This window comes from Piliocolobus tephrosceles, chromosome 5 (genome assembly GCF_002776525.5).
Source record: "Piliocolobus tephrosceles isolate RC106 chromosome 5, ASM277652v3, whole genome shotgun sequence".
NCBI lineage: Eukaryota > Metazoa > Chordata > Mammalia > Primates > Cercopithecidae > Piliocolobus > Piliocolobus tephrosceles.
Window position 1 is genome coordinate 150,278,727 of NC_045438.1, and position 22,797 is coordinate 150,301,523.

The 22,797-nt window shown below is 43.4% G+C and overlaps 1 protein-coding gene across 1 annotated transcript in view; it reads right to left on the minus strand.

Annotated features, from left to right (window-relative positions):
- KDM1B (lysine demethylase 1B) overlaps positions 1 to 22,797 on the minus strand; it is a 68,746-nt gene that overhangs the window by 9,266 nt on the left and 36,683 nt on the right. The window contains exons 11-19 of the mRNA XM_023209781.1: positions 17,581 to 17,757; positions 17,154 to 17,228; positions 14,230 to 14,367; positions 13,155 to 13,326; positions 9,162 to 9,289; positions 7,292 to 7,423; positions 6,633 to 6,707; positions 2,604 to 2,720; positions 1,453 to 1,578 (exon numbers count right to left, since the gene is read on the minus strand). Of these exons, the coding sequence (XP_023065549.1) occupies positions 1,453 to 1,578; positions 2,604 to 2,720; positions 6,633 to 6,707; positions 7,292 to 7,423; positions 9,162 to 9,289; positions 13,155 to 13,326; positions 14,230 to 14,367; positions 17,154 to 17,228; positions 17,581 to 17,757 (1,140 nt within the window). The remainder of the gene's footprint in view (positions 1 to 1,452; positions 1,579 to 2,603; positions 2,721 to 6,632; positions 6,708 to 7,291; positions 7,424 to 9,161; positions 9,290 to 13,154; positions 13,327 to 14,229; positions 14,368 to 17,153; positions 17,229 to 17,580; positions 17,758 to 22,797) is intronic.

Genomic DNA, 22,797 nt, shown 5'->3' on the forward strand with positions numbered 1-22,797 from the left:
TTTGAGACGGAGTCTCGCTCTGTCGCCCAGGCTGGAGTGCAGTGGCCCGATCTCAGCTCACTGCAAGCTCCGCCTCCCAGGTTCACGCCATTCTCCTGCCTCAGCCTCCGGAGTAGCTGGGACTACAGGCGCCCGCCACCTCGCCCGGCTAGTTTTTTGTATTTTTTAGTAGAGACGGGGTTTCACAGTGTTAGCCAGGATGGTCTCGATCTCCTGACCTCGTGATCCGCCCGTCTCGGCCTCCCAAAGTGCTGGGATTACAGGCTTGAGCCACCGCGCCCGGCCAAGAGCCCCACTCTCACAAGTTAAATTTCACTACTTCTGGCTGCCCCTTATCCTCATGTCACTCGCCAGCCCATTTTCCTTGCAAACACGCATTATTCATCCACCTATTCATTATTCATTCATGTATTGCTTCCTGCTGGAAAAAAAAAAAACACTAAGAAATGTAAATAGCAAATTTAGGGTTCCCTTGGCTGTTCACTGATTAAAGCTTGCTTCAGAAGAAGTAGAAAGAGATAGAGAAGGAAAATCTGCAGATAAACCAATGAAAAAAAAAAACCCTCAAATGGTAAAGAAAATCTGCCCTCAGCTCCTATGTGAAACCTTTTAAGACAAAGTTTCTTGAAACTGAAAGTCAGAAACAGCTGTGATTCTTTTGCGTGGCAGTGACATGACGGCAGGGAAAGTGACCACCACTGTCTAGCTCTGGGTATGCCATTCTCCTCTCTCCTTCCTTCCCTCAGCTCTCATTTCTGTTGACACTCACACCCTCCCTCACCAATCATACACCCCTTCCCAGTTCCCCAGAGGGCCCTAACAGAGGAAGTTCCAAGCACCACTCATTTTCTCTGCTGTCTCCAACTTCACCTAAGAGGAATTCCCCTACAGCCTGAAATGACAGTTTCCGCAAGCATCCAATTCATGTCCCAGGGAGCAACACGAGGACTTCAAGAAGACAAGGCATGGCCGGGTACGGTGGCTCACGCCTGTAATCCCAGCACTTTGGGAGGCCGAGGCTGGCAGATCACGAGGTCAGAAGACCATCCTGGCCAACATGGTGAAACCTGATCTCTACTCAAAATATAAAAATTAGCTGGGTGTGGTGGTGAGCACCTGTAATCCCAGCTACTCGGGAGGCTGAGCCAGCAAGAAAGGCTTGAACCCAGGAGGCGGAGGTTACAGTGAGCCGAGATTGTGCATTCCACTGCACTCCAGCCTGGTGACGGAGGAAGACTGTCTCCAAAAAAAAAAAAAAAAAAAGACATGGCAAATACTGGGGCTCCTTTCCTATAGGAAAATGACCAGTCCAAGTGTCCTTCCAGAATATAAACATAGACCAAGGGTCTCCACGATGTTCGTTAGTTCCTGAGTTTGATAGGTGAGTAATTATCACGTCAAGTTCTAAACTTTAAGACAGAAATTCAAACCACAGTTCACAAATGCTTTTACCTGGGGATCCATGTCATAGAACACAGCAAAAAGCCCTCGCTTGCTGGCACTGGGAGGAACGTGACCAAAAAAGTCAGCCCCTTGAACTTTACTGTCCCAAAATCTATATGGAAATTGTAAGGCAATCTGCAAAGAGAGCAAAAGAAAGATGGTTAGGTGTTTGTCGTCACAAAGCCACAGGCAATCTCTAAGCAGCGAGCTGTAGCTCTGCTCTAAAATACACACTGCCCGAAAGAACAAACCCAAGTACCGCTCTTTCCATTTCCCTCACCTCCTTTTCTCCTTGTGAACTCCTAGCTTTTTGCTTTTTTGGGGGGGAGGGGGAGGTGGTTTGAGACGGCGTTTTGCTCTTGTTGCCCAGGTGGGAGTGCAATGGAGCAATCTTGGCTCACTGCAGCCTCCACCTTCCGGGTTCAAGTGATTCTCCTGCCTTAGCATCCCAAGTAGCTGGGATTACAGGCGCACACCTCCACGCCCAGCTAATTTTGTATTTTTAGTAGAGACAAGGTTTCACCATGTTGGTCAGGATGGTCTCTAACTCCTGACTTCAGGTGATCCACCCTCCTTGGCCTCCCAAAGTGCTGGGATTACAGGCGTAAGCCACCACGCCCAGCCCAGCTCCTTGCTTTTGATGCCACTCAGTTCCATTCCCATGGATAATGGAACTCACTGGCAACCTACAAGCTAGTGTGAAGATGCCCAGCATTCCTAAGACTCACTCCTGGGTATATGTCCCTAAGTTAAACTCTCACCACTCATAGGTCTGTCAGAATCTGCTGCAGCACTTGCAGATTCTGCTACAGGAGATATTAAAGGCAGGAGAAATAAACCACTGTCCTCACTGGGGCCAACGAGTGGAAAGCAGACAAGAAAGCAAGCAGAAGGGGGGAAAAAGAGATAAAAGAATTGCTTATCCCAAATTCAAATTCTGAATAACAAGATTCTTTCTCCTAAAGTCAAAACCCACAGACCTCAGCCAGCTCTGCTCATTTTGATATTCTTTTGTGTTCTTCATCAACAATTACTCAAATGACAAGGAAATCTTTGAATTTTATTTGTATTCAGAAAGTACCCCCTACTTCTGCATATCAGAAGTGAATATCTATCATCTGACATTAATCTCTTTCTGAGGATGAAGTCATTTAAGTCACCTTTTCAATGATGCCTGCACCTAAGCTGTTGATAGCCTTCATCTTCTTCTCTGACAATGGTGGATTAAACTGAATGGCACCTTTCTGTAGTAAAGCCAGTGGTACAGTGACTAATACCTGTGGAAAATAATTAACAGTTAACACACAAACAGCAGCAGAACCTCACAGTACAACTACACCGGTATCAACAACCCATGCTGTTATATTGGCAAGAACAGGGCTGCCATGTGCAACTGTGCAGGTTGTTCACTGCACAAGGGTGCTAGTGCCTGGCTAAGCAGAAGTGGCAACCACAGGGAAGAATCTGCAAAAAATGTCCTGATGGCTAATAATAATCTTGGATAAGAAGAGTCAGCAGAAGCCAGGTGCAGTGGTTCATGCCTGTAATCCCAGCACTTTGAGAGGCCGAGGCGGGCAGATCACCTGAGGTCAGAAGATCAAGACCAGCCTGGCCAACATGGTGAAACTCCATCTCTACAAACATACAAAAAATTAGCCGGGTGTGGTGGCAGGCGCCTGTAATCCCAGCTACTCGGGAGGCTGAGGTGGGAGAATTGCTTGAACCCAGGAGGCAGAGGTTGCAGTGAGCCAAGATCGCGCCACTACACTCCAGCCTGAGTGACAGAGCGGCCTAGATGACACAGCGACACTGTCTCAAAAAAAAAAAAAAAAAAAAAGTCAGCAGAACCCAACCCTGAAAAGCAGTACTTGGGGAGGAAAGAGCCCTAACTATGGAGTCAGGAGTGCTTTGTGCATCATTCCTGATACATTCCACTGTGTGGCCAAGCCTGCTACTCATCTCTGCCATACATCTATAAAATGAAGGTAGTATCTGCCCCACTAACCTCTGAGAATTAGGGTGATGCTTTAAAATTTACAAGATACATCAATATGTTTCGTAAGTGGTAAAGCACAGCACAAACATTAGGAATTGGATATTTCTGACTCCAGACCCCATTACTGCTGCTACAATCAGGACGCCATTACTACTACTGCCAGCTCCGGAATCATGCCACCTACAGAACAATGTGCACCAGCAAAATGCATGCCTTACGGCCTCCTTCTTGACTTGTGGTTACTGACTAAACCCTGTGACTTTCATGAACCCTGCTGCAGAAGAACCAACACCTCCACCATTGTGTGCTCTCCAACAGAGGCAGCAGAAAGTCAACCTACACCTTCTAAATCTCATGCGAGTGCATCAGATTGCCTGGGCTGGATGATGTTTAGAAGCCTGCTGCAGGGAGCTGAGGAAGAGTGTGCATATTCACTTTCAAATATCTGCAGTACAGGGTGACACCCTAGGATCAGAGTGGAATGGAGTTGAGGACCAGCCACCTGATCTACCCGAGCCTTCAAACATGTTGTATGTTGTATATTTGGCTTAACTCTCAATTCTAGGATCACAGGAAGCTCAGAGTTCTGTGATTTTGTCACTATCTTCTGCCACACGAAAATTTTATAAAGTATAAAATATGTTCTCTATCATCAAGAAGTTTATAATCTATTTATAGATAATTACCATGCAACCAAAAAAGAATCAGGCAAACCACAACAAAAAACCAATTACTATCCAATTAAATTATATATAAGAACTATAAGAAAATAAATAAAATCTAGATTTTTTTCCCTTTTTTTTTAAAGAGACAGGGTTTTGCTCTGTTGCCCCAGCTGGCATACAATGGCATGATCACAGCTCAGAGCAGCCTCAAACTCCTGGGCTCAAGTGATCCTCTTGCCTCAGCTTTACCCGTGTGTGCACCACCACACCCATGGTGGTGATCTTTTTGTTTTGTACAGACCGGGTCTCACCATGTTGCCCAGGCTGGTCTCAAACTCCTGGCCTCAAGCCATCTTCTCACCTCAGCATCCCAAAGTGCTGTGATTACAGGTGTGAGCCACCATGCCCAAAATCTAGATGTTTTCTTAATGACAAAAGAGCACTGAAAAGCGTAAGAACTTGAGTAGCCCAGGTGCAGTGGCTCACACCTATAATCCCAGCACTTTGGGAGGCCAAGGCGAGAGGACTGCTTAAGACCACGAGTTCAAGACCAGCCTGGACAACATAGGGAGACACTGTCTCTACAAAAAAAATTTTTTTAATTAGCTGGGTGTGGTGGCATGTGCCTATGGTCCCAGTTACACAGGAGGCTGAGGTGGGAGAACTAATCAAGCCCAGGAGTTTAAGGCTGCTGTGAGCTACAAACTGCACCACGGCACTTCAGCTTGGGCAACAGAATAAGACCCTGTAGAAAAAAAAGAAAGATAAATCTTGGGTAAACAAATAGGCAAATGATATAAACACATCCTAGTAAGGAACTAAAGCGAGATGTCAATGGAAGCAGCCTAGACTGAGTTAGTTTGCCAGAGGTTCACTGGTCTATCACGTTAGGTTGAAAATTTTTCTCTTACAAGTTTGGGGAAACTTCCAATGCAAACTGTGATGTGTGCTAGCTACAATAAAAATATTTGTTTTAAACATCTCAAAGTGCAGCCTGAAGCTGTGCCCTAATTTCTCCAGAAGGCTGGAATACAAACACAGAAAGGCACAAGTACTGGCCAGGGTCAGGCAGCGAGTAACGAAGGAGGGGGGTTATAACCAGCTTGCTGTCCCGGACACCAAGCAGCGGAGCCACAGAACAGCAGAGGCTGAGAACTGTCGGATGACTTGCAATTTTAAAAGGTAGTATTTTTAAACACTGTTTACCACCAGGCAGAACCTATTAAGAGCTTACAGAGAAGGTCACTGCAGACAAGGTTCTTAACCACAGCTGCACACGGGAATCACTTGGAAGCTTTAAAAATATGACTAGCTGGGCATGGTGGTGCATGCCTGTAGTCCCAGCTACTCGAGGGAGGCTCAGGTGAGAGGATCCCTTGAGCCCAGGTGCTCGAGGCTACAGTGAGCTATGACTGTGCCACTGCACTCCAGCCTGGGCAACAGACCGAGACCCTGTCTCTGAAAAAAACAAACCAAAAAGCGAGGCCAATTCAACAAGAATGTGTCAGGGTGGGGCTTTGCAACCTTTCTTTGTAAGCACCTCCCAGGTGATTCTGAAGTGCAGCCCAGGGATTGCTGCCCAAAATCTCCTAGTTGTTTAATGGCAGGAGTCATGTTAGGACCCCCTGCCCCAACCCTAACTCATTCCTTAGACCTGTCTTTCCCATGTGATGTGCACTCCTTTATTTCTGTATGAAAATCAAGGACTATGAAACAAGTTTTGGATCGCTCAAGTGTAGGAAGCATAGCTAGTCTAGGAACTAGTGATAGTTCATCAATTATATTTTTTCATAGTCACTTAAGATATAACTAAACTTAAATTTTCAAGGTTTACTAAATCCCCTCTAACCCAAGGAGGCCCCTTTATTCTCCAGTACTATCAATCTCAGTGTGATTTCAGGTATTCAATTCAGCAGTACCTTGTACTGTTCACCTACTAAAGCTGTTTACAAAAAACTTAAGCCATAAAAAAGTACTTCTGACAGTTTCAAGATTTCAAGATGAAAATACAACTTTCTTGATCTGAAAAAGGATTCCGTGGTTAAAAAAAAAAATGTGGAGAGCAAAAAATAATAGTAAAACATTTCTTTAATGAAGTAAGATAGATTTCTTCAATGCAGGACTTCTCAGAGCCTTTAATATATTTCTATTTAACCCTATACAACTCCTATTTAACCCTAAAAGTAGAGTCTCATATACAATACTTCCCAAACTTACTTGGCCTTGCCAAACTAATTTGACCAAGGAATTTTTTTTCTTGTTGAACTCTCACAACTAACGTGCTCTAGAACTCACCTCAAGGAATGCAATTCAGAATTCCATCTGCCATGAGTCTATAGTGTTAGAGCAATGAAATCAGCTTTGCGTATCTACACACTATTAAGTGGAGATATATAACTTACCAGAAATCCAACAAGGCTCCAGGCAGATTCCCAAAGGCAAATTCCTTGATAGGAAAGATTTCTCCTTCCCTCCAAGCCCCTGGCAGCAAGGGTTTCTACCTCCCCTTGTACTGCCCTAGCTCTTACCTTTTGTGCAGAATACCCTGTGCCATCTGTAGTGGTAACCTGCACTTCATCCCCAGAATAATCAACACTCTGCACCTGCTCAAAAAGCAATTATGAAAAAAAGTGAGGGATGGAACCACGGGATCCAGGATCCTTGCCGATTCTCATATTACATGAATTTACATCTCCAAGGCTAAGGGGAATCTTTTCCTGGCATTCAGAGATCTAAACAATTGTTACAGCTGAACTCAGGGAGTTAGGTCAGGATATACAACAGAAATACTGTGTCAGAATATATAAAATAGTTATAATATGGTGTGAAGTGAAATACAGATAAGTTATCACCCCCATGATTACAATAACACACAATACAAATGCACTGAGACAAAGATTTGGAGGGAAAATTTTAAAGTGAAAATAACTGCACTGGGTTAGGAAGGTTGTGAGCAGTTTGAATAACTTAATAGAAATGCACTGGGGCCACTACGGTTTCCAAGCAGCAGCAGCTGCCTCACTGACATGGATAATGCTAAACAGGCTACAAATGAGCCACAAAAGTACTTCCAGACCCTGGCTAAACACCAAAGCCAGCCCCGTTCTCCTGCGTGAGCCGCATGCTCAGAACTTCACATCCTCCCCAAACAAGGCAGAGCCAGAGCCTCCCAGCAGTTGATACTCACTGGAGATTTGAGTCGAATGTCTAGCCCTTCTGCCAGTTTTTCAATTATCACCGAGTACCCGGGAGTTAGCAGAGTGTGGTCACCAGCAAACTGAGCAAAGAACTCATTGTGGTCCCAGGAGCGAGCAGATACCTGGGAAACAAGAGAGGTCGGGGACACACCTGTGTAAATCCTTGCGCCTGTGCCTGAGGGCCAATACGAGGAGCTCCAGGTGGGAACAGTCACCAAGGCAGGAGGGCAGGAGATGGGCAGACCAGCCCAGGCAGAGACCACCATTGCGGGGAGGAAATCTTGATAATTTTATTGGAGGAAAGTTTGAGAACAAAAGGTCTATATGACTTGGGCATGGGTACCACTCCTTGATAACAATAGAAGCTGATTTTATGTATTGACAACTCTGGCAAAGTAGAATTCTATGAGGGTAAAATTGTATTTGATCAACATTTATAAATATGCTATCTGTCCTCAACATGGAAGCTCTACAGAGTAGACACCCAGCACGATTTTGGAAAACAGCACGATTCCAATCACAATGCAAAACCAAGCAGAAATGGAGAGGTCCCAAAGGGGCCTCTGAAATCATCCGTGGAGTTCTATTAAAAATACAGAATACTGGAGTATTAAGTTCACAGTTGGTTCAATGAGTCAGGCAAGCTTAAATTGACTTTAACAAGGTAAACAGACCAGACTTGCAAGGATACTCTATGTTGGCTTCTTGAGAGCAGTGTTTTGTTTTAGACTCCAAGGTTCCACAGAAATGACACAAGGCCCTCTGCAGAGGTCAGGGAAAGGAGGGTAGTTAAAGAGACCAAGTCCTGGTGCAGCGGCTCATGCCTGTAATGCCAGCATTTTGGGAGGCCGAGGCAGGAGGATCGCTTGAAGCCAGGAGTTCAAGATCAGACTAGGTAACATAGCAAGACCCCACCTCTACAAAAAATAAGAACAATACAAGAGACCCAGCTCTGATTCAGCCCCATAGCCCTCCTTCTTTTGGAGTGATTGATTTCTTCTTTTTTTCCCAAGACAGGGTCTCACTCTAGCACCCAGGCAGGAGTGTGGCAGCACCATCACAGCTAACTGCACCTCTGACCTCCTGGAATCAAGCAATCCTCCCACCTCAGCCTCCCACGTAGCTGGGACTACAGGCACATGCCACCAAGCCCAGCTTTTTTTTTTTTTTTTTTTTTTTAGAGACAGAGTTTTGCCATGTTGTCCAAGATGGTCTTAAACTCCCGGCTCAGCCAATCCACACGCCTTGGCGCCTCTCAAAGTGCTAGGATTACAGACGTGAGCCACTGCATCCAGCCTCTTCCTTTGTTTTTAATGTATTGAGCTTCTTTCACAAGCATTATCTGAAGAGGAGTTTCTCTTGCTTCAAAAAAAAAAGTTTAAAAAACAACCAAAACCACTATGGGGTTAATAGGCTCAGAAGTCATGGTTTTCAAACTTTTGAGCAGAACCATTCTTTCCTGTTTATCCAAACCAGCGCAAATTCAATATTTAGACACAGAAAACACACACACATACACACAAACAAGTACTTTCTCTTTTTTTTTTTAATTTTTGAGACTCCAGGCTGGAGTGCAGTGGCGTGATCTTGGCTCACTGCGACCTCCACCTCCTGGGTTCAAGCAAGTCCCCTGCCTCAGCCTCCCAAGTAGCTGGGACTACAGGCATGCACCACCACGCCCACTGTTTGTATTTTAGTAGAGATGAGGTTTCACCATGTTGGCCAGGATGGTCTCGATCTCCTGACCTCATGATCCGCCCACCTCAGCCTCCCAAAATGCTGGGATTACAGGCGTGAGCCACCACGCCCGGCCTAAACCAAGTATTTTCAAAGCACACCTTTCACAAAACTCAACCGCACCTGGTGGAGGTTGCTGCCACAGGCATACTCCAGGTTACTGAGATGGAACTGCAGCACCTGTCCCTCCAGCTCGCTGAACTGGATACCAGATTCCTTAATAAACGCCTTGTAGATCTCTTCTATCTTTTCTGTAATGGGAATGGATCAAAGCAGAAAAAAAAAAAAAAACAGCTTTAACGAGATTCTCCAATTCCTTCTCCTTTGCTTTCAACCTCTGTCACCCAGCAGCACCCAAAACTTCCAAAGTCTTTTCCCAAGTAAAGTCAGAGGGGAAAAGATCTCTTGATAAGGTCCATTTCTCTCCGGAAGAGAAAGTTTATCTTACCCGGCAACAAAGCTATGTAAGTTCTATATCCTCAGAAACGTCTCAATTTTGCTTAGTTGAGAAACGGTTTCCTCTTTTGCTCAAGATACAGAAAAAGTGTCCCCACACATAGATGTACATGCACACACACAGAAGTTATCATTCTCTTTCTGGTCCTGCTGCCATCACCTTAAAGTCAATGCTTACAACATCTCACCTCAACTAAGAGACCTGTAACCTATTGGCTACAGTCTGTCCCAGATAAGAATATTCCATTATGGGCTTGTATGCTGTCAGCCCTCTGCCTCCATATCTACAACTACTGGCTGCCTATGTAATAAATTCCCCAACCACAGCCAGGCAAAGCTAGCACATTTTAACCTTTCCAACGGGAGCAGCTACTATCTGCCCACTCACAGGCTCTGCTGTGCTGCTTTCAATCTTTTTCCTGGTAAATTCCTACCCTGCAGGGTCTGCGACCTCCTACTCTCCCTCACAGGAATGCCTTCTCCCACCCAATCCCGTCCATTCTTTATGATCCGGCATCACTGGGCCATGGCAAGCCTCCAGAATTTCTCCCTGTCATCAACTCCAGCCCTTACTTGTCTGTCCCACTCAACCGGACCTCGTAACTGCATGGACACAGCCATGTGATATCATTATTGTCTTACATTCCTTTGCAGCAGGGCTGGAAGAGGATTCTGGCTTCATGTCTGACTAATTCTCAGCATCTCAGTCCAGGTTACTTCCTTACAGCTGTTCCAGTGATGACAACCATCCAAAACATGCATCACAGACTCCAAGTTTCTTTTTCTGGTGTTTCTTTTTTTCTTTTTTTTTTTTTCCCCTGAGACAGAGTCTCACTCTGCCATGCAGGCTGGAGTGCAGGGGCGCCATTCTGACTCACTGCAGCCTCAACTTCCTGTGCTCCACCAATCCTCCCACCTCAGCCTCCCAAGTAGCTGTGACTACAGGCAACCGCCACCAATCCCAGCTAGAGACGGGTTTCACCATGTTGCCCAGGCTGGACTCAAACTCCTGAGCTCAAGAAATCCACCCACCTCAGCCTCCCAAAGTGCTGGGATGACAGGAGTGAGCCACCAGGCCCGGCCCCCAAGTTTATAGAGTGTCACACACTTGTCTGACTAGAAGCAGAACTGAGGTGTCAGTTACTTCAAAACAGTTTTTTAGAACAGCTCAAGGCTTTCATCAAAATGTTCAGTTCTTGCACTAGATTGTAACACGGGGATACCCAAGAGACCTCTAGATTTGTGCCTGGCATTGTCACTCCCAGACCCCTGGGCTCTGTGCCACTTTCTGTGACTTCTGTAGAAGTCCCATCCCTACTTCCTGATGTGCAGTTTCTACATTCCTGTTGGTTTTGTAGAGGAGGGGGGAACCAAGATTGCTAGGATAGTACATAAAATTAAATATAAACAGACTGAGAGAGGCCGCAATGTGATTTTATTTATTTATTTATTTTTTATTTTTTTGGAGACGGAGTTTTGCTCGTCATCCAGACTGACGTGCAATGGCCCAATCTTGTCTCACTGCAACCTCTGCCTCCCAGGTACAAGCAATTCTCCTGCCTCAGCCTCCCAAGTACCTGGGATTACGGTCATGCGCCACCCATGCCCAACTGATTTTTGTATTATTAGTAGAGACGGGGTTTCGCCATGTTAGCCAGGCTGGTCTCAAACTCCTGACCTCAGGTGGTCCACCTGCCTTGGCCTCCCAATGTGCTGGGATTACAGGCATGAGCCACTATGCCCAGCCCAGTGTGAATGTTATGTAAATAATATTTAAAATAGCTTTAGTGCACATGCTTTCTGAAATGAAATCTAGTCCCTTAGTATATAGATTCGAGTTTCCCCAGCTTTGTGATGGTAGGATGAGATCTCAGACACCTAAGATACTAACAGGCAGGATATAACTATAGCCTTACACAGAGATGTGTGCACTATTACCAAAGCTTTTAAACAAGCTATTGGTAAGATGAAATACCTACTTACCAGTAAGAATTGCTGAGCCTACCTTAACAACTTGGGTTTTTTATTTGTTTTGTTTGTGAGACAGTGTCTCACTCTGTCACCCAGGCTGCGGTGCAGTGGCAAGATCATAGCTCACCGCAGTCTTTAACTCCCGGACTCAAGCGACCCTCTCACCTCCTGAGTAACTGGGATTACAGGCACGCACCACCATGCCTGGCCTACAGCTTGTTCTAGGTAAGGGTAAGGCAAAGCATTATCATTAAACATTTTTATTGGGTGACTCTGAAAGAAATGTAACGAAAACTCCAGCCAGTAACTGCAACACAGGTATAAAACACTAACCAAGTCCTGAGAATATCCTGCCAGTTAGCCTAACAACTGTTCTCAACTCCAGAACATTTAACAACCTGCAAATTAGTCTGGACACTACAACGTTTGATTAAATGATCCCTGTTAATGGCAGTATATTTCTGAAAATGTTCTCTTATAGTATATCAGTCAAAACTTACTAAGGACGATTACAGTGTAGATCTCTTAGAGGTGGTGGGTTGCCACAGTAGAGGGGGAGGGAAAAGAGAAAAAGAAGAGACAGATAGTCCTTGCTACTAAGAAGTTTACCCCAAACAGAGATGAACTGTACATCAGCCTGAAGAATTGAGAGCTCTTGCAAAGAAACATATAGTTGAAGCAAATGAACATCTTGCAAACTGAGTTCAAATGTTCACACTACAAGAAATTCCAACATGCCTCCAAGAACTACAAGTGAATACATTCAGGTCACAAAATTGTAGGCCAAATAAATACCAATTTAAGAAGCAATACAGTGAAATTTCAGCTGGCACCCTCGTGAAAATGAGCCACTGTGGGTGGTCAACCTTTCTAAAGTGTTGTGCCTAATATTGCCCATTTAAGTACAAAAGCCAAAAGATCTTGAATTAAAAAAAAATTTTTTTTTTTGAACTAGGGTCTTGCTTTGTTACCCAGGCTGGAGTGCAGTGGTGGGATCATAGCTCACCAGAACCTCAACCTCTTCAGCTCAAGCTATCCTTCCACCTCAGCCTCCCAAGTAGCTGGGACTACAGACACACACCACCATGCTTTCTTTTTTTTTTTTTGGTAGACATAAGGCTCACTATGTTACTATGTTGCCCAGGCTGGTCTTCAACTCCTGGGCTCAAGTGATCTTCCCCCCTTGGCCTCCCAAATGCTCGGATTACAGGTGTGAGCCACTGTGCCTAATGGATTAAAATTCTTAAACTGTAATACTCTTGCATTCTTAAAATATACTGGAAAAAACCTTAACTCACTGCTCAACAAAAAGAAATCCTGGCACACAGAAACCCTTACCTAGAAAAGACATTACAAGGTGATGATTTATCACACAGAGCTTACCACGTTTCCATAAAAGTAAGCTACTCTGGGAAATTTAAAATTAAACACGTAGGTAATTTTGTAAAACACCAGCTATTGTGTAAAGTAAGGTCTGTGTGTGTGTGTACACAACGCAAGCATCTAAGGCTCCCTAAAAAAAGTTCTTCTCCCCTGAGAACTTGGAGAATCCACCAGTCCAAAAGAAATGCTCAGGAGGGCTTCCCTGTTGCTGACATCCGACCTAGCAAATGAACGATGCCACTGCTGATGAAGCTTAGATAACAACGAAACTGAGATGGAACAATCAGAACACCGTTCTCCCCATACCTCCTAAAGGGACATCTTGGAGCTGAGTCTTATCCTTTCTCCACTCAGAGACAACATCCAAGAGAGCATTAAAATGAAAATCCATGCGCTTGTCAATAGTGGGGTCAGTTATTCTTCCACCTTCCTGAATTAAGTCACATCTTTCTCCAAATTTATGCATGCTGATGCCAAGCTTCAAAATAATAAGAATAAGAAGGTGAAAATTTTTCCTGGAAAAAAATATTTACAGGTTCTAAGCTGAAAATCAGACAGAGCTCTCATGGAGAAAATGGTCTAATACCTCTCAAAAATAAAGCTAAATATGCTTCCCGGGGAATGGCAGCAAAGGCAGGCAGTGAAAAAAAAAACAGCATGAAATCTACAAGATTTTATCTGATGAGAATGTGAAAGGGGCAGCAACAGCTCCCACGCCACACCCACTGTAACTTTTTGGCTAATGTTTCAGATGCTAGACACTGCCTGTCCTTGCTCGAACATTCTACCTCTTCTGTGGACCCTCATGTAAATGAACACACAAACACACAAACACTCACAGCAGAAGCTGAAATTGAACTGACCATCAATAAACATTTCAGAAAAGGCCTTGGGCCCACCAACTCTTCAAATAAACTCTGTAAGACTGCCAGATTAAAGACAGGCTGCCTCATTAAATATGACACTCAGATTAGTAATACATCATTTTTTAAGTATGTCCCAAATATTGCATGTAAATATTGCACGTAATACTGGGAAATACTTGGGTAAAAAAATTACTTGTTTATCTGAAAGTGAAATTTAATTGAGAATTCTGTATTTTTATATGCTAAATCTGGCAACCCTAAAATTATGAGCTAACCAAGTGACCTGCAAATAACAAGGAAATGAAATTAAAGAGCTTAGAAAAAGGAAAAAAGTCTTTTACATCCTCTAGTTCTACCTTCTCAGAAAGGCAGAAGTGTAATTCTTACTACTTTGCAGAGGAGATGAGGGGGCTGTTATATGTAATTTACTTTAGAAGCATATTAATACTGCACGCAAGCAAATTGAAACTGTTTTTCTTTCCTTTATCTACAAGGCAAAGCTAAAAGAAACTCACTTGCTCACACATTAATGCTACTGGGTTGTTAATACACCCATTGACAATCTGAGCTCCTCTTCCCACTGTGACGCCTTTAAAAGATTTATCATCCCAGACTCGGCCTCCAATTCTGTCTTTGGCTTCCAGGACAGTCACCTAAAAAGACAGACAGTCAGGGAAGCTAAATAGGACACAAGAGTTATATCAGGCACAGTATTACAAAAATGTAGGAGGACACTGTTAAATAGCCTCTATATTTAGTTAATTCAAAATATTTCTACAAAAACAACTTTAAATAGCAGGCAGTGTGAACAGAAGCCAAAATAGATGTTCGAAACAATCCATCTAGACTCTAGCAAGGAAAAACTGAGTGGTCTGTTGAAAGAATCACTCAAACCAGATAATAAGATTTGATGAACTAGGCCAGACGCGATGGTTCACACCTGTAATACCAGTACTTTGGAAGGCAGAGGCAGGAGGATCACATGAGGCCAAGAGTGTGGCCAGTCTGGTCAACATCGCGAAACTCCATCTCTACCAGAAATAAATTAGTCTGGCATGGTGACACACACCTGTAATCCCAGCTATTCAGGTGGCTGAGGCACGAGAATCGCTTGAACCCGGGAGGTGGAGGCTGCAGTGAGCAGAGATTGCACCACTGCACTCCTGCCTGAACAACAGAGCAAGACTTTGTCTCAAAAAACAAAAAGATTTAATGAACTAGTACATGAAATGTACTTTGAAAGCTTTTTATAAAACAGTATTCCATAAGTTAAGAAGCAGTTAAAAACTTCTTTAGGTGATTTTTCCTAAGAAATATCTACATAGCAAAATTCCTTTAGCACTGCGAATAAGCCTTAACTTCCCTAAGATATATTATTTTTTTTAAAAAAGTACGCCACTCCATATAAATATGAATTCATGGGCTTGGCCTAATGAGGTTTGTCTCATACCCAGGCTATTTTATTGCCACCAAATTTCTAATGCTGGTGGCATGAGAAGCTGCTCTTGGGTGCACAGGCAGTGCCTCACCTGCAGCCCTGGGATTCCAAGTGCCACATTCCCTGAGTTGCATCACCTGAAAATGTGAGTCCTATTCATCGCAAGGCCAGTCTTTCACTTCTGGATCTCTAGAAACTACTTGAAATTCTCAAGGAGAGGTTCCCCAAGTTAACCATCTTTCAGGCTACTCAGAGGAATCTCTTTCCCACCCATGCGGGGAATGGAGGGTCCCCTGGGTCTCTCCCCCATCACTTGGGGATGGGGCAGAAAGTAATATTGATTCTCCAAACTGCTTTCTCAAACTTAAATTCTTCACTTTCTCTAACTAGGAAAGCTGCACATTGTAGTTCTAGCCTCTTTCTCTGACTTCAATTTTACACAGAACCATCCGTTTCTAGTTTTACTGTTTTTTTTTTTTTTTTTGAGTTGGGATCCCACTCTGTCACCCAGACTGGAGTGCAGTGGCTAGATCTCGGCTCACTGCAACCTCCGCCTCCTTGACTCAAGAGATCCTCCCACCTCAGCCTCTTGAGTACCTGGGGCCACAGGTGCATACTACCATGCCCGGTCAGTTTTCTTTTTGCAGTTTTTTTTTTTTTTTCGGTAAAGACAGGGTTTTGCCATGTTGCCCAGGCTGATCTCAAACTCCTGAGCTCAAGCGATCTGTTCACCTTGGCCACCCAAAGTGCTGGGATTACAGGCACTGAGCCACTGTGCCCAGCCCATTTCTAGTTTCTTTTTAGTATAAGAGGACAGCCGAACATTAAAGACCAGCCTCCCTAGATTGTGGATTTTAATAACCTTCCTTGTAATATAATCTGTAGGTTTCCCAAGTAAAACTCAAATAACCTTGGCCCAAATATCTAACACTGAAATAAACAATCAACTGAAACATGTGCTAGGCCCGGAGCAGTGGGTCATGTCTGAAACGAGATTCAAAGGGCGTTTTTTTTTTTCTTTTTTGAGATGGAGTCTCACTCTGTCGCCCAGGCTGGAGTGCAGTAGTGCAATCTCAGCTCACTGCAAGCTCCGCAAAGGGCGTTTTTGACAGGCATAAAAAAATTTAACTGGAGGCCGGGCACGGTGGCTCACGCCTGTAATCCCAGCACTTTGGGAGGCCAAGGCAGGCAGATCGCTTGAACTGAGGAGTTTGAGACCATCCTTGCCAACATGGTGAAACCCTGTCTCTACCAAAAATACAAAAATTAGCCAGTCTCATAACACTGTCTCAAAATAAATAGATTTAAAAAAACAAAAACAAAAACAAAAAACGACTTAGAACTGAGTATTTCAGAAAATTTTACATGAGAAATAGTGAATATCCATGCTACTATTTGCTGTCTCAAACTACTGCAGAAAAACAGACTTTTTCTCATCACTTCTATTATGTGAACAATAACCTGTCAAGAATTTCTACTTTGGCCAGGCACAGTGGCTCACGTCTGTAATTCCAGCACTTTGGGAGGCCAAGGCAAGCAGATCACTTGAGGTCAAGAGTTCAAGACCGGCCTGGCCAACATAGTGAAACCCTGCTTTACTAAAAATACAAAAATTAGCTGGGCATGATGGCACACAGCTGTAATCCCATCTTGAAACCCAGGAGGAGAACGCTGCAGTGAGCTGAGATCGCACTGCTGCACTCTAGCCTGGGTGACAGAGCAAGACTCTGTCTCAAAAAAAAGAATTTCTACTTCAATGCCGAGTTAGAATTTCTTCTGACTTGCTCATTAGAGTCTAAAATTATCTCCAAAGCTGTGAGAATTTCTATTTACCTTTCTCTTATGAAATCAATTTCAAGTTTTATAACTTTTCTAGGACCTAATATAAACATATATTTAGTATTCTTCACTAAAAACAGGAACTGGTTTCTAAATCTTAGAAATTTGGACCAAAAGGAGCAGCCAACCATCTGTTCTAACTCCACGTCCCCAAAATCCTACCTTAATTCCAAAGTTATGCAGTTGCCTAGCAGCTGCTAATCCTGCTGGACCAGCCCCGATAATGATGACTGATTTCTTAAAAAGAAAAGAAACAAAATTCCAATTAGAGCAGGTGATAACAACATCCTGTTTTAGTTGTTCTGGAACTGCAGAGCAAATTCGTTCATTTACATTTCTTTGATGTCCTTAGAAAGTTATTTTCAAAAAGAATGTGGTGGCATTTGTCTTATTACTCCCTTTCCTTTTCCCCTACAATCTCAGGAAAGAGTGCTTGATAGTCTTCTTTCAGGAGAAACACATTCTGCGAAAGCCTTGCTTCTGTAAGTTTCATGGTGATAATGTGGCTTTCACTGTCTTTATTAACAGCCATAGACTAGCGTTTGTCCTGATCAATGGCAAGGCTATCACTAAAGCTACAGTCACCTACATTGTGGTAGTCCTTAGGGAGAAGATACTGGTCGGCTCCCACGCTGAGAACTCCAGTGTTGATGAGACCTTTTCTGGTCATAAAATACAGTATCCTCTCCACTTCCTGAACGCATCGAATACGCACGAGACCCCGCACGATGATGTGAGGAATACATTTCTGAGGGGTAAGAGCTTCCTGTGTTTGGAAATAAAAAACCACTTTTTAAAAAAAGTCCCAAGGAATTCAAACAATAGCAGGAAAACAATCCATTTAAAAGACAAGTAAAAGATTTGAATCAACATTTCTCAAAAGTAGATGCTCAAATGGCCAACAGGAACAGTCCTCCCTGGTTTCCAGAAGGAGATTGGTTCTAGAACCCTCTTAAGAAGACCAAAATCCATAGATTCTCAAGTCCCTTATATAAAATGACAGTATTTACATATAATCTATGCACAGACTCTAGCATACTTTACGCTATCTCTAGATATAATACCTAAGACAATGTAAATGCTATGTAAATAGTTGTTACATAATATTGTGTAGAAAATAACGACAAGGAAAGATGCAACCATCCATTTTTTTTCCCAAATATTTTCAAGATGTGGAACCCAAAGGTATAAAAAGCCAAGTATATATGAAAAACTGCTCACCACCACTAATCATCAAGGAAATGCAAATTGAAGCCACAATGAAAATCACCTCATACCTGTTAAAATGGCTATTATCAAAAAAGACAAAAGGTAACAAATGATGAAGAGAAAAAAGAACCCTTATTCACTGTTGGTGGAATGTACATTAGTACAGTCATTATGGAAAACAGTATGGAGGTGCCTCAAAAAGACTAAAAATAAAACTACCGCATGATCCAGCAACCCCACTGTGGGGCAGTCAAATAAAATGGATCAGCACGTCAAAGAGAGATGTGCACTCCCATGTTCATTGCAGCATTATCACAACTGCCATGATATGGAATCAACCTAGAGGCCACTGATGGATGAATAAAGAAAATGTGCTATATCCACACAATGGAATACTAGTCAGCCTTAAAAGAAAAAAAGGAAGTCCTGTCATTTGCAACAACTTGGCTGAACCAGAAGGACATTAAGTGAAATAAACCAGACACAGACAAATACCGCATGATCTCACGTACACATGTGGAATCTAAAAACATCCAACTCACAGAAGCAGAAAAGTAGAACAGGCATTAGCAGGAGCTGAGGGGAGGGGGAATAGTGGGGAGATGTTGGTCAAAGGACACACAATTTCAGTGTAGACAAGAGGAACAATTTCAGGAGATCCATTTTACAACATGGTAACTACAATACATAGTTAATAACAACATATTATATACACTTGAGTATCATCGAGAGATTTTTAAGTTCTCAAACAAAAAAAAAAGGTAAGTATATGACGTAAGGCATATGTTAATTACGTCAATTTAGCTATTCCACAATGTGTATATATATATATATATTTTTTTTTTTTTTTCTTTTTTTTTTTGAGATGGAGTTTTGCTCCGTCACCAGGCTGGAGTACAGTGGCACGATCTCAGCTCACTGCAACCTTCACCTCCTGGGTTCAAGCAATTCTCCTGCCTCAGCTTCCCAAGTAGCTGGGACTACAGGCGCCTGCCACCAAGCCCGGATAGTTTTTTGTATTTTTAGTAGAGACAGGATTTCACCATGTTGGCCAGGCTGGTCTCAAACTTCTGACCTCAGGTAAACCACCCACCTTGGCCTCCCAAAGTGCTGCGATTAGAGGTGTGAGCCACCGCACCTGGCCACAACATATATATATATGTGTATTTCAAAACATCAGATTGTACACGATAAACATATACAATGTTTATTTCTCAATTTAAAAAGCAAACCAATTAAGTTTTTAAACTTTTTTTGGTTCCTCAAAAGGTTAAACCTAAAATACTATATGACCCAGTAATTCCAATCCTTAGTATACACCAAAAAGAACTGAAAACAGATGTTCAAACAAAATGTTCACAGCGGCAGTATTCAAATAGGGAAAAGGAGGAAACGATTCAAATGCCCATCAATGGATGAATGGGTAAACAAAATGCAACGTGTACAATGAAATATTACTCAGTTATAAAAGTGAGTGAAGTTCTGACATGTGCTAAAACATGGATAAACCTTGAAAACATTATGCCAAGCGAAAGAAGTCAGTCACCAAAGGCCACATATTATATGCTTCCATTTACTGGAAATATCTACCACAATCTATACAGATAGAGAGTAGATCTGTGGTTGCCAGGGGCTGAGAACAGGAGAAAATGAGAACAGACGGTTTAATTGGTATCGGGTTCCCTCTTGGGATAATGAGAAAGTTCTGGAACCAGATAATGGTGATGGTTATACATTATACATGTATTTAATGCCACTGAGCTGTAAATTTTACGATGGTTAAGATGGAATGGGGCTGGGCACAATGGCTCATGCCTGTAATCCCACCACTTTGGGAGGCTGAGGCAGGAGCATCACTTGAGCCCAAAACTTGGAGACCAGCCTGTGCAACAGAGAGAGACCTTTTCTCCATTTAAAAAAAGTAAATGTTATGTGTACTTAACCATAATAATAAAAAAAAAAACTCTGGGTAATTCAAATCCATCACTTATCACTAAGACAGTAAGAATAAAGGGAGGTTTCCCCAGTGGGGAAAAAGGAGGAGGAGGAGACAACAGGAAGATACAGCGATTTACACTTTATCATGTCGGTCTTCCCTGAGCAAGAACGACTGCAGCAGGTGCATGGCAGCAGAGCACATCACACTCCTGACTCAACAAAGGCCACTACAGAAATCCAGGCTGCTGATCCTACTGACCTCAGAAAAAGCTGGATTCTCGTGACTGATAAGATTCGGGGGTCGGGGGGGACAGGGACGGGGACAGGGGGACGGGCACGGTGGCTCATGCCTTTACAGCATGTAATCCCAGGCCTTTGGGAGGCCAAGGCAGGTGGATCACCTGAGGTCAGGAGTTCGAGACCAGCCTGGCCAACATGGTGAAACCCCATCTCTACTAAAAATACAAAAAATTTAGCCGGGCGTGGTAGCATACGCCTGTAATCCCAGCACTTTGGGAGGCCGAGGCAGGTGGATCGCTTGAGGTCAGGAGTTAGAGACCATCCTGGCTAACACGGTGAAACCCTGTCTCTACTAAAAACACAAAAAAATTAGCCAGGTGTGGTGGTGCACACCTGTAATCCCAGATACTCAGGAAGCTGAGGCAGGAGAATCGCTTGAACCCAGGAGGAGAAGGTTGCGGTGAGCCAAGATTGCACCATTGCCCTCCAGCCTGGGCAACGAGAGCAAAACTCCATCTAAAAAAAAAAAAGACACCGTCTTTCTCTGCTCACCTAGCCTTGGCATGGCCTTGATCTGTTTCAAAGACTCAAGAGTAATGATGCCACCACCTCCGCCCAGCGTCAGGAAGCAAGAACAGGCACCAAGCAGCTTTCACCCCAGGCCTCTCCTCTGCCCCTTGTCACCAATCCCCAGCTCCACCAGAACCAAATATTCGAGAAATAACACATACAACACTGGCTTGGATTGCTGCAGAAGATAATACATTTGTTTGTATTCATGAATTTTAACAAGAATCATTTCAAGGCCAGGTATGGTGGCTCAGGAATTCCAGCACTCTGGGAGGCCAAGCCAGGAGGATTGTTTAAGCCCAGAAGTTTGAGAACAGCCTGGGCAACATAGCAAGACCCCATCCTACAAAAAAATTAGCTGCGCATGGTAGCACATGCCTGTGGTCCCAACTACTCAGAAGACTAAGATGGGAGAATCACCTGAGACTGGGAAGCTGAGGCTGCTGTACTGGGCTGTGATGATGCCACTGTACTCCAGCCTGGGCAACAGAACAAGTCCGTGTCTCAAAAAAAAAAAAAAAAAGAAAGCACACATTGACACATTGCAAAGTCTTTGATTCTTTTAAAGCAAATATGTTTTCTCATTCTAATATTAAGTATATATGGTAAATTTTTTTTTTTTTTTTTGACGGAGTTTCGTTCTTGTTACCCAGGCTGGAGTGCAATGGCACAATTTCAGCTCACTGCAGCCTCCACCTCCCAGGTTCAGGTGATTCTCCTGCCTCAGCCTCCCAAGTAGCTGGGATTAAAGGCCACCCAGCACCACCCCCAGCTAATTCTTTGTATTTTTAGTAGAGATGGGGTTTTATCATGTTGGCCAGGCTGGTCTCGAACTCCTGACCTCAAGTAATCCACCCAACTCAGCCTCCCAAAGTGCTGGAATTACAGGTGTGAGCCACTGCACCCGGCCAGTATACACAATAAATTCTATCTTATGAAAAACTAAAATAGATCCAGGTAAGTTTAGGACTTCTATAAGATTCTTCCCCTGTATAAGTCAAATTTCAAAGTCAAACAAAAAGAAATGTGGCCAAAAAAAATGAATCCAAGGATGTTTCTTTGTCGTGTTTTTGTTTTTATATTTTTTTTGAGATGGGATCTCACTATGTTGCCCAGGCTGGTCTTGAACTCCTAGGCACAAGTGATCCTCCTGCCTCAGTGTCCCAAGTAGCTGGGACTACAGGGCCACACCACCACTCTTTATAATTTATTTATAGGAAATTCTGACCATAATTTTGTTCAGTTGGTTTACTGAGCACCTATTTCAAGGCTACTGGGCAGAAAATCAGTGGCACAGCCTACTCACTTGGCTATAATTCATACAGTCGCATTAACAGCCATAAACTTAATCAGGCTATGTCATTTCATTCTGGATTCTAACCCAGTGAAATGCCAAGGTGAAACTGGCATATCTTTCTTTAGTTAAGATTACTTTGGCAGTCTTGCACAATGTTCTGAATTCAGCAGTGACTCAAACTGCTGATTAAATTAATAAATCAGAAAAATGTTAGGATCAAGAGAATCTTTGTAGGGTTTTTCTGGAAACAGGGTCTCATTCTGTCACCCAAGCTAGAGTACAGTGGCGCAATCATGGCTTACTGCAGCCTTGACCGCCCAGGCTCAGACTATCCTACTACCTCAGCCTCTTAAGCAGCTAGGATTACAAGCATGTGCCACCATACATGGCTAATTTTTAAATTTTTTGTAGAGATGGGGGTCTCATTATGTTGCCCAGGCTGGTCTTGAACTCCTAGGCTCAAGCAATCCTCCTGCCTCAGCCTCCCAAAGTGCTGGAATTGCAGACATGAGCCACTTCACCCAGCCCCCTTGTTTTTTGTTTTTAGCTAGT